This window comes from Erpetoichthys calabaricus, chromosome 11 (assembly GCF_900747795.2).
Source record: "Erpetoichthys calabaricus chromosome 11, fErpCal1.3, whole genome shotgun sequence".
NCBI lineage: Eukaryota > Metazoa > Chordata > Cladistia > Polypteriformes > Polypteridae > Erpetoichthys > Erpetoichthys calabaricus.
In genome coordinates this window covers 95,777,132-95,796,294 of record NC_041404.2, presented here as the reverse complement: position 1 = coordinate 95,796,294, position 19,163 = coordinate 95,777,132, and the positions used below count along the sequence as shown (strand labels likewise).

The 19,163-nt window shown below is 38.4% G+C and overlaps 1 protein-coding gene across 1 annotated transcript in view; it reads right to left on the bottom strand.

Annotated features, from left to right (window-relative positions):
- mybpc2a (myosin binding protein Ca) overlaps positions 1-19,163 on the bottom strand; it is a 142,526-nt gene that overhangs the window by 88,889 nt on the left and 34,474 nt on the right. The window contains 4 exon segments of the mRNA XM_028813635.2: positions 11,119-11,167; positions 12,190-12,307; positions 12,444-12,592; positions 12,730-12,810. Coding sequence (XP_028669468.2) covers positions 11,119-11,167; positions 12,190-12,307; positions 12,444-12,592; positions 12,730-12,810 — 397 coding nt within the window.

The following is a 19,163-nucleotide window of genomic DNA, read 5'->3' as shown; positions in this document are numbered from 1 at the left end:
GAATGGCAACCTTTTGTAGGTCTATGAACTTAATTTAAACTTTAGGTTTACACGGTGCTTTCTTTCCGAAGTACCTGCACTCATGAATATGTCTGTATGTGTCAGTCGGTCAAATCCACGCGCTTCGCACCGGCGAAGTACCGCTTTTAAATTTTTATTAAGAAGAAAATAAAACGTTTTTAAATTGAGGGAAAATATATTAATAACAGTTTGTTAAGGATCTGTTTTTTTGTGAAGCTGCCTTTACTCGAGTGATCACTTCGACCTGACTTGGTGGCCAAGCATAAGCGTTACCTGGTAGGTAACCACCCATACAATCAGATTGTGAATCAGACTACGAATGCCGTGAATGTAATTACACACTCACTGCACTTGCTTACGGTAATCGAACCTCGGACGTCAGCGCTAGAGGGGCATAGCAGCGGTGAAGTATTGCTTTTAAATTTTAATTAAGAATAAAAGAAAACCTCAGAGGTTCGATTCCCGAAAGGGAGTGAAGTGAGTGTCTGGTTACCTACTAGGTAACGCTTATGGTTGGACAGCAAGTGACGTAACATCAGCCACGGTGCCTTCAGTTGTGAGAAGCAGATCATAGAATGATTGAAAATAGTTTTGCATTTACCTTTTTAGTAAAAGGCAAGCTTTTAAGCCTGAGAAATCACCCCGTAAATGTACACGTTTAATTGCACATGTGTTAATATGTATGGTTACACAGTATTAAAAGACAGTGAAGAACGTGATTTATCTTTGTTCCCGCGTTTGATAAAAGGCGAGCTTTTAAGCCTGAGAAATCACCCCGTAAATGCACACGTTTAATTGCACGTGTTAATATGTATGCTTACACAGTATTAAAAGACACTCAAAAATTAACGTCATTTACCATCAGCCACGGTGCCTTCAGTTGTGAGAAGCAGATCATAGAATGATTTAAAATAGTTTTGCATTTACCTTTTTAGTAAAAGGCGAGCTTTTAAGGCTGAGAAATCACCCCATAAATGCACACATTTAATTGCACATGTGTTAATATGTATGCTTACACAGCATTAAAAGACAGTGAACAACGTCAGTTACCTTTGTTCCCGCGTTTGATAAAAGGCGAGCTTTTAAGCCTTAGTAATCACCCCGTAAATGCACACGTTTAATTGCACATGTGTTAATATGTATGCTTACACAGTATTAAAAGACAGTCAAAAATTAACGTCATTTACCTTCATTCCCGCGTTTGACTCGTGCTGTAAATCTCTTCCTTGTTTTTAGTTCACATGATTACGTAGGAGGCGTGATGACGCGATACGTGACTCCGCCTCCTCCATTAGAGTATATGGACAAAAAATATGTTCCAGTTATGACCATTACGCGTAGAATTTCGAAATGAAACCTGCCTAACTTTTGTAAGTAAGCTGTAAGGAATGAGCCTGCCAAATTTCAGCCTTCCACCTACACGGGAAGTTCAAGAATTAGTGATGAGTCAGTCAGTCAGTCAGTCAGTCAGTCAGTCAATCAGTCAGTCAGTGAGTCAGTGAGGGCTTTGCCTTTTATTAATATGTATAGATAAAGCCTGGATGTCTAGTTGGCTAGGAATAGCTAGACTTGAAAACAGCATATGAAGCACTTATTTTTCTTTGTGAAACAATATTTACTGTCTTATTGTTTGTTTTATTGTCCATTCATCCATTATCCAACCAGCTATATCCTAACACAGGGTCACGGGGGTCTGCTGGAGCCAATCCCAGCCAACACAGGGTGCAAAGCAGGAAGAAATCCCGGGCAGGGTGCCAGCCCACCTCAGGGCACACACACACACACACCAAGCACCCACTAGGGACAATTTAGGATCGCCAATGCACCTAATCTGCATGTCTTTGGACTGTGGGAGGAAACCAGAGCACCTGGAGGAAACCCACGCAGATATGAGGAGAACACGCAAATTTCACACAGGGAGGACCCGTGAAGCGAACCCAGGTCTCCTTACTGTGAGGCAGCAGCGCTACTACTGCGCCAACATGCTGTCCGTTTGTTTTATTGTTCAACTCAAAAAATTATAATTATGCCTTTAATGAGTATGTTTTATTTGTAGTTCAGTCAGTCAGTCATTGTCCAACCCGCTATATCCTAACACAGGGTCACAGGGGTCTGCTGGAGCCAATCCCAGCCAACACAGGGCGCAAAGCAGGAACAAATCCCTGAGCAGGGCACCAGCCCACCACAGGGCACACACACACACCAAGGACAATTTAGTATCACTAATGCACCTAACCCACATGTCTTTGGACTGTGGGAGGAAACCGGAGCACCCAGAGGAAACCCATGCAGACACTGGGAGAACATGCAAACTCCACAGAGGGAGGACCCAGGAAGCGAACCCAGGTCTCCTTACTGCAAGGCAGCAGCACTACCACTGCAACACTGTGCTGCCAGTTTGCTTTATTGTTCAATTCAAAAAACTATAATTATGCCTTTAGTTAGGAAGTTTTATTTGTAGTTCATTGAATTTGAATTTTGTTATGCAGTTTAAAAGACTAATTTAATTATGCTTACCTAATGTTATGTTGTAAGACTTATGAGGACATATATATATATATATATATATATATATATATATATATATATATATATATATATATATATATATATAATATATATATATATACACACACACAGTTAAGTCCATAAATATTTGGACAGAGACAACTTTTTTCTAATTTTGGTTCTGTACATCACCACAATGAATTTTAAATGAAACAACTCAGGTGCAGTTGAAGTGCAGACTTTCAGCTTTAATTCAGTGGGGTACACAAAACGATTGCATAAAAATGTGAGGCAACTAAAGCATTTTTTTAACACAATCCCTTCATTTCAGGGGCTCAAAAGTAATTGGACAAATTAAATAACTGGAAATAAAATGTTCATTTCTAATACTTGGTTGAAAACCCTTTGCTGGCAATGACAGCCTGAAGTCTTGAACTCATGGACATCACCAGATGCTGGGTTTCCTCCTTTTTAATGCTCAGCCAGGCCTTTATTGCAGCGGCTTTCAGTTGCTGTTTGTTTGTGGGCCTTTCTGTCTGAAGTTTAATCTTCAACAAGTGAAATGCATTCTCAATTGGGTTAAGATCAGGTGACTGACTTGGCCATTCAAGAATTTTCCACTTTTTTGCTTTAATAAACTCCTGGGTTGCTTTGGCTGTATGTTTTGGGTCATTGTCCATCTGAATCATGAAACGCCGCCCAATCAATTTGACTGCATTTAGCTGGATTTGAGCAGACAGTATGTCTCTGAACACCTCAGAATTCATTCGACTGCTTCTGTCCTGTGTCACATCATCAATAAACACTAGTGTCCCAGTGCCACTGACAGCCATGCATGCCCAAGCCATCACATTGACTCCACCGTGTTTTACAGATGATGTGGTAAGCTTTGGATAATGAGCTGTTCCACACCTTCTCCATACTTTTTTCTTGCCATTATTCTGGTAGAGGTTGATCTTGGTTTTGTCTGTCCAAAGAATGTTTTTCCAGAAATGTGCTTGCTTTTTTAGATGTTCTTTAGCAAAGTCTAATCTAGCCTTTCTATTCTTGAGGCTTATGAGTGGCTTGCACCTTGCAGTGCACCCTCTGTATTTACTTTCATGGCTGTCGTGAAGGGGTTTCTCTTCACAATGGAAATGATTCTGCGATCATCCACCACTGTTGTCTTCCGTGGACGTTCAGGTCTTTTTGCGCTGCTGAGTTCACCAGTGCTTGCTTTCTTTCTCAGGATGTACCAAACTGTAGATTTTGCCACTCGTAAGTCTGTAGCAATTTCTCGGATGGGTTTTTCTGTTTTCGCAGCTTAAGGATGGCTTCTTTCACCAGCATGGAGAGCTCCTTTGACCACATGTTGTCTGTTCACAGCAAAATCTTCCACATGCAAGCACCACACCTCAAACCAACTCCAGGCCTTTTATCTGCGTAATTGATAATGACATAACGATGGACTTGCCCACACCTGCCCATGAAATAGCCTTTGAGTCAATTGTCCAATTACTTTTGAGCCCCTGAAATGAAGGGATTGTGTTAAAAAATGCTTTATTTGCCTCACATTTTTATATATATATTTTCACATTTATATATATATATCTTGGCACACACATGTGAATAGGAGGCAGCTGAAGGGCTTAATGACTGGTAGTAACATATCTGCCCAGGGGGTGGTGGGGTGCACTGGCAGTATCGTGTCCTTTCATTCAGGTTACACAGGGCTCATACAAAACCAGAGGCCAGTCTTGAAATCTGAGAGTAAAAAGAGTTAGTGCACCCCGCTGCCCCCTGGGCAGATATGTTACTACCAGTCATTAAGCCATTTAGCTGCCTCCTATTCACACGTGTGTGACAAGATATATATATAGGTACACCTATATAACCAGGAGATACTAGTATTACGGTAAACATAATGTTTCATATGGCGTAACTAAACTGATAGAGATGACAGGCATAAAAAAACAGAGCCTGGAGTTTAGTAACCATATTTTAAGTGACAGAAATTATGAAATTTAGATTAATATGTTTGTAAATCATTTTCCAGAGACCACTGCAATTAGAATTATATAATAAGGTTAAATAGTTTAATACTTGAGGACATGTTCTGAGCAAATATGGATTTCCAAATGTAACTGTTGGGCCTGGACCCAGGGTAACAAAGGTCAATGGGTCCTTAAGAAAATGAAAACACAATACAAAAGCATGCAAGACAAACACACTTAATAATGTTTAAATATTTAAGGTAAGGTATACAGAACACATATAAATATTATTTTGATTATGATGCATAATGATTTTATCATTTAATTTACTAGAAAGGTATTTTGAAACATAAAAAACATTTTAAAAGAAAGTTTTCTGTTTAATGCCCCTTATTCCGTACCGTGTAATAGAATAGTTTTTAACTATTACAGGCGGTAATCAAGCTGGACATATCTTGGTTTGGACGCAAAGGACACACCATCACAAGGCACAAAACTTGAAGTAAAAACATTTTAATGTGCAGATGAACCTGTTTGTTCTTTTTGCTAGTGTCCACTAAATTTAATTCCCACACTTTCTTCCAAAGTAACAGTCCGAGATTTGAAAAGCAAACCACAAGTCATGCTGCTAGGAAAAAATTTCTGCAAGCATTTTGGAAACGTGAATTGTGAACACCCGACAGTAAAGGTGATGCAATGCACTGAATGTGAACATACATATATAGACAATAATAATTTTAAAAAATGCTCTTTTTGGTGGGAGGCAAACGTTGTGATGGGAAGCCTGGCCCCAGCAGGCAGCCCATGCAGCCAAATATGGTTCATTAGTATATTACAATGAATGTAACAAAAAAATTAATGAGTGCCTGTGGTGAAGTAAGATAGAGGTATGTGGCAGTGCACATTTTTAAAATCATAACGGTGAGGCAGCGCAGACGCCATGAATGTAGGTGTGTGATAATTATGCTTAATATGCCCACAAGCAGCTAACGCAGCTGTCCTACATCATGAATCATTTAGCGCACCTGCACTCACTGTTGATAAAAGGGGTCCATGAGCAAGAGCAACAGAGAGAGAAAAAACAAAACAAAAACAAAAGGTGCAGCATCAGGACTGTTGCACAGTGTGGAGACATGTGCTCTGGGATGACCTTGGGTGGAGTGAGCAGATAGCACTCATGGGTCAGGGTTGCTCCTGCCAAGCATCCAAGGAGCAGGAGAAATCATCTTCTCCAAGAGGTCCCATGGACACCAAGGGATGGTGGCAGGACAAGGAAGCAGAGTTCACCACTGAACACATGGGTGAGCAGCATTGATGTGGAAGGAGAAGGAGGCAACAAAGTTCTTGAGGGTTTTTAAAGGTACTGATGCTGACTTTGTTTTAACCTTTGTTTAAATTATTGTTGGATTATTTATTTGAATTTTAACATCAATCAATGCAACTTATTTATTGAAAGAAGGAACCTGTACTGTATTTTTGTTTTGGAACACTATTTATTGAATAATAATAATAATAATAAGTTGCATTTATAGAGCACCTTTCACAAACCCAAGGTCACTTTACATACAGAGTAAAAAAAAAATTACACAGAAGACAAAAGTTCATAGAAGAAGAAAGTTTTCAGTTGTTATATAAAGGTGGAAAAAGAGGAGCAATCTTGGAGAGACTGAGGAAGAGAGTTCCAGAGTTGAGGGGCCATAATAGTAAAGGACTTGCCTCCCAGGGTGGATAGTCTGGTGCTGGGACAGTAAAGAGATTACTGCTTGAGGACCTGAGAGAGCGACAAGGAGTGTAAGGAGCTAAGAGATGAGTGAGGTAAAGGGGGGGCAAGGTTATGTAGGGCTTTGAAGGTGAGAAGCAGAATCTTAAATTTAATCCTTGATGGAACCGGTAACCAGTGAATCCGGTTGAGAACAGGGGAGATATGAGCAAAACGCTTTGTGTGGGTGAGGACTCTGGCAGCGTAGTTCTAAATGTACTGTAGCTTCTGTATAGATTTTGCAGGGAGGCCGATGAATAGGGAATTACAGTAATCAATACGAGACATTATGAAATATTGAACCAGAGTTTGAGCATCGTTAAAGGACAGAAATGGACAGAGGCAGGCAATGTTACAGAGATGATAGAATTAAATTTTGGAAAGAGACATAAGGTGTAACTCAAAGTTAAGTGATGAATCAAACAAAAAAACAAGATTTCTGACAACAGGAGCAGGTTTGACAAGTGTACCATCAACAGAAACAGAGAAGTTGGATGCCTTAGAAACTTGGCCTACCAGTAACACTTCAGCATTATTGGCATTAAGTTTGAGAAAGTTATTTTCCATCCATAGCTTAGATCAGTGATGCAGTCAGTGAGTGTGCTGGGAGGTGAATCTGTAGGGGAGTGTGTTCTAAGATATACAGTAACTGTATATTGTCTGCATAACAGTGGAAGTTAAGGCCATGTCTGTGAATAATCTGATCCAAAGGAAGGATATAAAGTATAAAAAATAGTGGCCTAAGGACTGAACCCTGAGGGACACCATGTGACACAGGTGAGGTGAAGGATTTATATTGGCAGAGTGTGACAAACTGTTGCTTATTAGAAAGATATGATGTGAGCCATTGAAGAACTAAGCCAGAGATCCCTACAGCAGAGAGACGTGACAGGAGGATTTTATGATTAAAAGTGTCAAATACTGCACTTAAGTCAAGAAGGAGGAGAATATTAAGTGAACTGCAATCTGCAGACAGGAGAAGATCATTAACTACACAGAGAAGAGCTGTCTCAGTGCTGTGCTGTGTGCGAAAGCCAGACTGAAAAGGCTCATAGTGTGTATTGTCTAGAAGAAAAGCACGGAGCTGTGTAGTAGCCATGCGTTCCATCATCTTAGCCAAAAAGGGAGATTAGAGTTAGATCAGTAACTGGAGAGAGAAGATCCAGGTCAGGTTTTTTCAAGGATTGGGGTAACTGCAGCAGTTTTGAGCACAGTATGGACAGAACCTGAAATAAAACATCCATTTATCAATAAGACAACAGGAATACGAATTATGGATGAGCATGTATTAAGCAGAGAAGTGGCGGCAGGAGAAGGAATTAGACTTATTAATAAGATCAGAGATGGCAAGAGAGTCAACAGGCGAGAAACAAGTAAATCTTGATGATGGAAATGGCAGATCAGAATGAGTGGGAGTGATTGAGGTGTGGAAAAGAAACTGTGATAGATTTGATCAATTTTGTTATCAAAGAAATGTAAGAAAGTCTGACATTGTTCAGCTGTATTTGGGCATGCTAGAGGAGGGGGTTGCAGGAATTTATTAACAGTCCTAAAAAGAGTTCTAGGCATGACTTAGCACCATTATGAGAGAGGAATAATAGTTGGAGCAAGCAGTGTTAAGGGTATGTGCTCAGTGTAAAGCTGTGAGTGAACTATGAGGCCTGTTTTCTTATAAAGCCGCTCAAGACGCAGGGTAGTGGCTTTCATAGCTCTGTGCTCCTGGGTGTACCAGGGACAGGAGTGGTGGTTGGAACCTGCCTAGTCTTTAAGGGAGCAAAGTTATCTAGCAGTTGGGAAACACAGTTGTTATAAAGGGAGAGGGAAGAAAGGAGAGGGAAGACTATGCAAGCCAAAAAGAGACAAAGACAGAGACGAATACAAGCACTTTGCACCATCTGTTGCTGAATGTGTGTGTTCTCATTTCCTAGTCTATTTCAGTCTATGACTATCGATGTCCTGGGCTCAAGGATGAGTGTGCCAGCTGCGGGCAACCTGGGCATCGTAGTGCCATATCACATATGCGGAAAATCAGCTTTGATGTTGTGAAGGACAGCCGGGTCCCATGCCTGGCAGGGACGCCCCTACTGCATCTGTTCCGGGGGAGCTACCATGGACAGCTCAATACCTCCCCCGGGACGCTTGGTGGCAGCCTCCCTGGCAGACGATGATTCCCCAACCTGGCGCATGGCTCCATGGGAGATGGAGTCCTCCACAGCCTGGTTGGGGGCTCAGATGGCCGCCAGGGGGAGCTGCATGGAGTCTGTAGCCCGGCTGGTCAAATCTTCAGCCCCACCCAGAAATGCAATTAGGGCCAGGTGATCAAGCACCTGGAATGCTTCCGGGTGGGGTATAAAAAAGGCCAGCCACCACCACTCAGGAGAGCCAGAGTCGGGAGGAGGAGGACTAAGCCTGAGGATGAGTGGTGGAGCCAGAAGCAATATTATCATTATTGTGAGTGTTTTTGGGACTCTGTTGGGCATGTGGGACACGAGGAAGGCGTGCTCCACGGCTGAAGAAAAATAAAAAAGTGTATTATTTAAGTACGTGCCTCTGCCTCAGTCTGTGCCGGGTCGGGCGCTATATAGAGCCTTTCACAATGTCCAATAAACATTTTTAAAAGCCTTATGCCACTTTGTTGTGAAAAAGGTGATATGTAACTAAATGTTTTTTCAGTTCATATATTTGCAGCTTATTTTAAATTTAAATTATTATACATTGCATTTAAAAGTCAACTACAAGGAGAGATGAAATGGGGTTTACAGATATTCCATATTTATTTATTTATTTATTTATTATATTTCTTATCCTTCATTTCTACATAGATAGAGAGCATAACTGTTTGCAGCAGCTCCACATAATTGCTTTGGCACTGGGTGTTTAGATATCTGCTTCTGCGTGTCAGCAAAATCCACTGCTGTGCTGTTCATTAGGCTTTAGCAGTTGCAAACTCACTTTCAGCAAGCTAGTGGCTGTGATTTTATGTTATCACTTGCGGCAAAGTAAGACATCCCCATTTGGGTACATTACCACAGAGTTTTACTTTATTTGTATTTTATTACTGAATGTAAAACAAATTATTTTTTTGTAAATTATGTAGTACAGTGTATTCAAAAAAGTATTCAGACCTCTTCCATCTGCTCCAGCATTGTCTTAGAAGTACACTTTGGGTCATGGCCATGCTGAAATGTGAACTGTCACCACAGTCTGAGGTCACATGTACACTGGAGCTGCTTTTCTTCAAAGACCTCTCTGCATTTGGCTTCATTCATCCTTCCCTCAATTCTGACTAGTTTCCCTGTCCCTGCCACCAAGAAGCACCCCATGCAACCTGAACTATAGCCTATAGCCTATAGTAATGAGTCCACAGGGAATTTCACTTTGCAAACAGATTTACTAAACTATGGCATTTTTCAACCAGTCAAATGAACACAATTGATCCATAAGATAGGTATTTAATATTTATAATTCCGCCCCCCCCCCCCCCCATATATTCATCTCATCTGATGGAAATGCTGCTTTTCAGAATGTAATACAAAAACAACAGTGGAGAGTGCTTTTGAGTAAATAAAAGTAATTAGTAACTTTTATTGTTTTTATGTTGGTAGACAATTATTCAAACCCACTGTAAAATGAGGCTGTATTAATATTAGCTTTTGATGCCAATACAGTGTTGGAATCTTTAGCATTTTTTGGCTTTGAATAAATAAACTTTAAATCACGAATCTTAACATAACCGAATACTGCTATTGGTCCTATAATAAAGAATTCTGCTACCATCTGTTCTGTATCAAACAAAGCCTCCACCCCACAAACATCGCCTCCCACATCTTCAAGCCTCCTCCAATACTGTAGATGCTTTCTGCGGTCCTTGCCCCATAAGCATCATGCTGCCAACACTGTGCTTCATTATAGGGATGATAGAAGGCAGGTAATGAGCAGTGCCTGATCTTTGTCAGACATAATGCTTGGAGTTCTGCCCAAAAAGTTGTCATTTTTGTCTCATCTGACCAGAGGATATTTTTCCTCATGCTCTCAAATTCCTTTAAATGTGGTTTGTCAAACTCCAAGTGGGCTGTCTCCTATGCTTTTTAGTAAACAGTGGTTTCTGCCTAAATGATGGAGTGCTGCCGAGATGATTGCCCTTCCAACAGGGCCTCCAATCTCAGCAGGTGAATTATGAAGCTCTGATAGAGTGACCATGTTAAAGCCCATTGCGGCACTTCCTGTGTGATTTTGGGCTATACAAAAATAAACTGTATTGTATTGTATTGTATTTAGTTTATGGTTACCTCTCATACTCAGTTTGGTCTTGTTCTGATCTATGCCTCACTAAAATTTTATTGCAAAGGTTCTGCAACTGCTTGGCTTGGTTTTTGTCCTGACATGCACTGTGAACTGTGGGACCTGTTATACAGAGGCGTGTGTCTTTTTAAATTATCCCAGTCAATTCAGTTTGCCACAGCTGTACTTCTATTAAGTTCTATTCACATCTCAAGGATAATTTAAGCAAACAGGATACACCAGACCACAATTTGTCAGGACTTGGACTTGGGATCTGTCCCTAGATCTGAGAATGTCAGTATTCATTTAACAATGTTCCCTTTCTTATTTGTCTAATTCAACATTATCAGTGTTTTCATGATGTCATTGTGGCATAATTTTTCTGTTTGTTTTTCTAATGAGCATAGTCATTTTGAGGTTTTTGAAATTTTGTTTCAATTGTAATATGTTGATAAATATGGATGTTTCTAGCCATAATTTAAGTGGATAAAGGAAAAAACTACATTATCAAAAACAAAAAATGGTTATTACTTGAATGCTACTGATGAATAGATATTGTAGAGCAAATCTACTTACGATCTTTTAAATGTCTCCAGAATGTTTGCTTTACTGTCAGCTTGAGGAGCTTGAAAATAAAAAAGAAAAGAGTAATATGTTTTCCTCTTAACTGTTGACAAATGATATCTACTAGTGTATTAATCTTCCAGTTAAATTAATACATATCGTCATACCTCTCTATATAACCTAGGGCATTCTATACTGCCCAGATAAATGTAATTGTTTCACTCTTGCTGTCCTATTCTTGGAATAATGTAGTATGACAAAAGCATTTAGCAAGAATTATGTGGCTTTTAAATAATTATAATTTTTTTTTACAGATGTCAGAAATAAATAGTAATCTGGCAGTTATTAGTAACAATAACAAGAATATAAGTGGATTATATCAAAAGTAGAAAACTGGATTTAGCCAGCACAAGTCTCTCTCAATATTTACAATGAGTACAAAATATAATGCAAAATATATACATGATGCAGTATCACTATAATTTATTTTTCACATTTTATTCTACTTAAAAGAAGTGTTTCTTTCAAAATCCCAAATGTGTATGCCAAATGTTGTGAACTCCTAAGCAGTGGTTTTTCTGTTGTTCATATCAGCTTTAAAAATGTGAACTTTAAAAGCTGTAAAATTTCATAAGAACTGCTCGTTTTATTCTTGACATACAGTGTCAACAAAATGTTTACTACATGCTTAAACAAATATTTCCGAAAACTGCTCAAAACACATTCTAGGGATATCAAATACATTTCTGTTGAAAGCCCGAAAATGATTTATTCATTAAAATAATACTTCCTTTAACATATAAAATATGAAATATGGAGAATATAAAAAAAGTTGATCACAGAAGAGAAGCAGTATTCATAATTCAGAATGGCACCCAAAGCAAGATGCCTTCTCTGGTGTAGCTATCACTTTGCCACCAAAATACACCCTGCTTGCTAACCTACTTTTCAAAATGTCTTACCAACTTAACCACCTATACCATTCTATACTCCTCCTTCCATCTTGCCTGCTTGCAAACCACAGTTAACAACTTACTCAGCTGTCCAAGTGTCTCTCCCTTTCTCCAACCTTGTCACACCTACCCTCAACAGTAAGGTCAAAGGTGCAACTGTCACATTTGTCTTTTGAAGTTACTTCACATCTGTATCCGCCTGAATCCCCAACACTAAGTTTAATGATCTTCATTTCATAGGTGTAAACCTAAAAGATATCAAAATTCAATGGTAATTGCCTACAAAATAAAATAGTAAAAACTTATGTAAATCACTGTAGATGTCAAGATCAGACAAATTATAAAACGTACTTAAAGAAACAGAAAATTCTTAATGTGATTTACCTTGGTATTACGGTCATAGGTCTCCTTAAACTGGAAGTGTTTGCCTGCTTTGCTGCTCAGGTCCATCCATTTTCCTTTCATCCATTTCATGACAGGCTTCTTCACCAAAGCTGAAGAGTCAACTTTAGCTACAAATGTCTTATCGCTTCCTGGAATTGATTAAATGGGTAGATTTTTGAGCACTTGAAAATCCTATTCTGCCCACTACATGAAGTACAAATAGCTGGTAAGCCAATAATAGCAATAATAATACAACATATCTTATAAAAACTGTCAGTTATCTTACCAATGTCTGCATGTGTGGACTCTGGTTTTTGTACAAAGAGACCAGTCAACTCTGTCATCACTATATCACTAGCAGGTGTTTCTGCAAAGAAAATCATTCATATTCATTGTAATGACAAAGAAATGTCTGTATGCTAACAGGAATTCCACCCATTCATTTGGAACATATACAGGCTTGGTCCGCAATAGAAGTAAAATCCTGTAGTACCTCTTTATACTCTGTGCTCTGCGCTCCAATAAATACAAGTTATCACAAATATACTAATAACCCAATTGTGCTTTACTCACTCAGAATATGGAACCAACTTAGATAGCATTTTAAAATGGAAAATCTTTTATCCGTGGCACCCCTGCAAGAGAACCACCTCTTTCAACCCTCGCAAACATATCCAGTTTTTAATACCTGGAAAAGATTTGGGATTAAAATGCTAAAAGATCTTTATATAGACAACATATTTGCATCATTTGAACAATTACGCTCCAAATTCAACCTCCCAGCTACACATTTCTTTCACTATCTTCAAATTAGAAACTTTGTCAAACAGAAACTGCCTGATTTTCCTCACCTCATACCCTCCACCATGCTGGAAAAAATACTGCTTAATTTCGAGGAATTAAACACCATTTCCATATTATATAAAATCTTATTTGAGTCCCTACCTTTCAAAGACCCAAGAGGACATTGGGAAAAAGATCTCTTAATCAATATATCAGAAAAGGAGTGGAAGGTAGCAATGCAGAGAATTCACTTGAGCTCCATATGTGCAAAGCATAGAATTATTCAACTAAAAATTATATATCGAGCTCATCTGTCTTGCTTAAAACTGTCCAAAATGTTTCCAGGGCAAGATCCAACCTGCAAACGCTGCAACCAAGCTCCTGCCTCACTGGGTCACACGTTTTGGGCCTGCACCAAACTAACATCATTTCGGACCAAAATTTTTAAGTGCCTTTCAGACAGCCTTGGGATCACAATCCCTCCAAACCCATTAACAGCTGTGTTCGGGGTTCTTCCAGACGGACTTGAAGCGGAGAAGGACAAGCAAACAGTGACTGCATTCACTACACTTTTGGCACACAGACTTATTTTGTTAAATTGGAAGAATCCTAACTCTCCTCTGATAAGTCAGTGGGAAACCAATGTTTTATATTATTTGAAATTGGAAAAAATCAAATTCTCAGTTAGAGGATCTGTAAAGAATTTTATCAAACCTGGCAGGATCTAATCAATAATATTTCAGAATAAGAGAAATAATTATTACCGTTTTATTTCCCTTCTCCATTTTTTTAAAAAAATTTTTTTATTTACCTATATACTGTATATTTCTTTCTTTCTTTTGTTTATTTTTGCCCTATTAAAAATCCCTAAGTAATTCTCCTTTGGCTAAGCTCTCCTTCTCAAGGGTGGGGTTTGATTTGTCTTTAATTCTTTTTTGTTATGAATTAATCTATATGTATGGAATGATTACAATAAAATTAATAAAAAAAAAAAAAAAAGGAATTCCACCCATTCAACAATTTTCTGATTGTGCATTGTCATCAGCTTTAGTTTAGATACATTTGCTTTTTGGTTCTATACTAACCAATTATTGTTTTTGATTCATTAATAATAATAATAATAATAATTCATTAAATTATGTATCAGTTTCCCATGCTTGAAGCACTTAAAGTGCTCTCTGGGCATACTTCGGCACTGGCTGCAAAGTAGGATTCAGCTCTTGATATGACAATCATACCTTTAGAAAAAACACTGTTTAAACTAACAAACTAAATCTTTGACATTTCGTTTTTCTTTACTTTCACAATGTAATCATTAGACATGTGAATATAAAATATTTAAACATTAAAAGAAGATTTTAAATAAGGAAATATGGGTTAGCACCTAAGGTTCAACCCCTCCGACATCCTGCTACTAGTCACAATGCGCTTTACAGAGAAAACAAGATTTCAACATACCTTCCTTGTCAAACTGCAAATCAGTTTTATAAATCAAATTTGCACAACTTAATCAAATTAGGTGCTAAAGCAAAATAACAGCCAAAAGACTCGGTTTAAATGGGTTTTGGAACCCTTGTCAGTTCTCAATATTTGTGTACTCCAGTGACATACGCAATGAAAATTTATAACAATTTTTCCTGCGATGGCAGTTGTACCTTTTATAACCTAGGTATGGAAGCAACAATGAGGTTATAGTCAAGCAGCAAGCAACCAAATACAGAGAAAGCATACTTTAGTGAAACTGATGCAATTGAGTACTGTATTGGCACACCATTAAAAGAACTGTCTTTGATTTAGGACACCATTTGGTGAGTACAATAAAATAACCATTGGGTACCACCATGTGTAACAAATGTCTGTGAGCTTTTGTTGCTTTAGGCATTACAAACATTAATGGTGTAACCTGCAGCTGGACTGCTTTTTCTGCTTAAAGGCACGGTGGTAGGCTGCTGGTAAGTAGAGCAGTATTTTTTTTAATATTTTAGATTTCATGAAAGAAAATTGTGTGAGATTTTTTTTAAAAACTGAGTTTAAAACTGAAGAGTTTGTGCTCATATAGTTTTACTCTCTCTTTATTCCTACTTTGTTGACATTATAAAAGTCCAGGAGCCTGTGAATGGTTTTCATTTTGTTTTAGTACTTTAGTTTTCTTTTATAGAGTAATTTGAATCCACATTTTCCTATTCTAGCATCTTAATTTGTACAGTGTCAAAAGTTCTGCCTTCTTTTTCTGATATTTCTGCTATTTCAAATGTGTTTTATTGGCACATGGGACTGATTCTCCATTTCAAAGTATGTAGAATCCCTCAGTGGTGTAGAATTGTTTTTTGCACTTAATATTCTGGTGAATAATTTCTTACTTACAGTTACCTACCTTTTGTATGTTTTCCTTTTATGAGATTGTGTGTTTTTGTTCCCATCTATATATATAAAAGTCAATGTATGTGTGTGTGTATATTTATGTATGTTCCAGCATCACTTCTGAACAGCTGGAGCGATTTTCATGAAACTTAGTACAGACGTTTCTCATTGGTCAAGTAAAAGTACTGTATGGTGAAATCAACCCTAACCCACCCCGTTCTGGGTAGAGTGGGGGGTGATCTTGTGGTCTTGTACAGTTAGGTCCATAAATATTTGGACAGAGACAACTTTTTTCTAATTTTTGTTCTGTACATTACAAATAATGAATTTTAAATGAAACAACTCAGATGCAGTTGAAGTGCAGACTTTCAGCTTTAATTCAGTAGGCTGAACAAAACGATTGCATAAAAATGTGAGGTAACTAAAGCATTTTTTAACACAATCCCTTCATTTCAGGGTCTCAAAAGTAATTGGACAATTGACTCAAAGGTTATTTCATGGGCAGATGTGGGCAAGTCCGTCGTTATGTCATTATCAACTAAGCAGATAAAAGGCCTGGAGTTGAATTGAGGTGTGGTGCTTGCATGTGGAAGATTTTGCTGTGAACAGACAACATGCGGTCAAAGGAGCTCTCCATGCAGGTGAAAGAAGCCATCCTTAAGCTGCGAAAACAGAAAAAACCCATCCGAGAAATTGCTACAATATTACGAGTGGCAAAATCTACAGTTTGGTACATCCTGAGAAAGAAAGCACTGGTGAACTCAGCAACGCAAAAAGACCTGGATGTCCACGGAAGACAACAGTGGTGGATGATCACAGAATCATTTCCATGGTGAAGAGAAACCCCTTCACAACAGCCAACCAAGTGAAAAACGCTCTCCAGGGGGTAGGCATATCGATATCCAAGTTTACCATAAAGAGAAGACTGCATGAAAGTAAATACAGAGGGTGCACTGCAAGGTGCATGCCACCCATAAGCCTCAAGAATAGAAAGGCTAGATTGGACTTTGCTAAAGAACATCTAAAAAAGCAAGCACAGTTCTGGAAAAACATTCTTTGGACAGATGAAACCAAGATCAACCTCTACCAGAATGATGGCAAGAAAAAAGTATGGAGAAGGCGTGGAACAGCTCATTATCCAAAGCATACCACATCATCTGTAAAACATGGTGGAGGCAGTGTGATGGCTTGGGCATGCATGACTGCCAGTGGCACTGGGACACTAGTGTTTATTGATGATGTGACACAGGACAGAAGCAGCTGAATGAATTCTGAGGTGTTCAGAGGCATACTGTCTGTTCAAATCCAGCTAAATGCAGTCAAATTGATTGGGCGGCGTTTCATGATACAGATGGACAATGACCCAAAACATACAGCCAAAGCAACCCAGGAGTTTATTAAAGCAAAGAAGTGGAAAATTCTTGAATGGCCAAGTCAGTCACCTGATCCTAACCCAATTGAGCATGCATTTCACTTGTTGAAGACTAAACTTCAAACAGAAAGGCCCACAAACAAACAGCAACTGAAAACTGCTGCAGTAAAGGCCTGGCAGAGCATTAAAAAGGAGGAAACCCATCATCTGGTGATGTCCATGAGTTCAAGACTTCAGGCTGTCATTGCCAGCAAAGGTTTTTCAACCAAGAATTAGAAATTAACATTTTATTTCCAGTTATTTAATTTGTCCAATTACTTTTGAGCCCCTGAAATGAAGGGATTATGTTAAAAAAATGCTTTAGTTGCCTCACATTTTTATGCAATCGTTTTGTTTACCCCACTGAATTAAAGCTGAAAGTCTGCACTTCAACTGCATCTGAGTTGTTTCATTTAAAATTCATTGTGGTAACGTACAGAACCAAAATTAGAAAAAAGTTGTCTCTGTCCAAATATTTATGGACCTAACTGTATGCATGTTATCATCCAGTTGACACTCGGAGCAACCACCAGAGGGTGAACTGGAGGTGACTGCCAGCATTCTTTATGTTTGAGCACCACCGCGTCCCTGTTGCTTTTGAAATTAAATAGAGTTGGCTGATTCCGAGCCTCAACTGGATGATAACATACATACAAGACCATAAGACAAGCACATTAGTTAGTCTTCATTGTTTGTTAATTTTTTTTTATTTTTAAAGTTGTGTTTTATTAATTATATTTTTCTCAAACAATTAAAAAAAACACTTTATTTTCCTCCCAGTCAACACCAGGTATTTCAGCTATGTTAGCTAGTATTAAATAAATCTTACATTTGGGGACTATGTCCCCATACACTATGTTGGAATAATCAATATTTATAAGTGTACTTCTTCCTTATATAGGTCACGTAATTCTTGGTGTTTTTGTTGTAATGGGAAGTGAGTGCATACATGTGTGAATTAAGTATTGTCATACTCTGTATTGTGTATATGGTCTTATTTAGTTGTATAAAGTTCTCCCTGCCTGCTTTTTAGTTTATTTTCTTTTCATATATTAAATGAAATACCTAAAATGCACAGAGAGACAGACCCAATTATCAACTTGTGTCAATCTGCTTTATATCCCATTTTATGTCTGTCATGAAATGGAGCAAGCAAGTGTTTTAGACACAGAGAGAGAGAGAGAGAGCACAGTGAGAAGCAAAAATGGAAAAAAGTGAAAGGCATCCTAATAGTAAATAGGAGAATTCCTGGTGCACATTTGAATCCCTCACCTCCTGTCATTTAAGCATTAGCCACTTACATAAGCATAAAACATGGAATAAATTGAAGAGCCTTTCTGTTATGATAGTAGACATGCTACAGGCACAATGTAGTCCATGTGACGTTCTATCATTTAGGGGAATATTCCAAAAATAAACAAAATAAATCAACCAATTTTTAGTTGCTGAAATATTAAATTCAAATTTTCATGTAAATGCCTACAAAGTTGTTGGCAGCTTTCCAGCAATCTTTATTTCTCTTTATGGTTATTGGGTCACAGAAGCTAGATGTGTATGATACATACCAAATTTGAATAGGATGTCGGTAAATTGAAGCACACAGACTTATAAATAGGGCCTCTCTAAAATCATCAAGCATCCTGATAGCTAGCCTTTGGACTGCACAAGGAAACCAGTGAAGACAATGAAGTTCATTTCATATTAGTTAATTATTATGCACTAATCTGTCCATTTTAAAAGTTGAGAGTGTTGTGTGCATTTTAGAATATATATAAAACACAATATATATACTAAATACTGAATACATCAAATATGCAAATACATACATTGTTGCACAGTCTTTCACTTTCTCTCTCTCTCTCCATATTACATATACTGTATATTGTGATGGAACCAGGAGCATCAGCGAGCCCCAAACCCCAAACACAAACATACAAAGAGTCCCGGGTTCAAATAATGGAAGGTTTATTTATCACACTACATCTAGGATCTGGGGGGAATAGAAAGTCCCCAGCAACCTCTTCCACTTCCAGTGGGCTGTCCATCTGTCTGTTCTGGGCCATCTCTTCTGGGTCTGGTTACTTTCTCTTCCCTGGTCGGGATGCCTGTCTGCCTTATAGGAGCCTCCCATGTATGTGTATGTGTGTGTCTGTATATATATATAT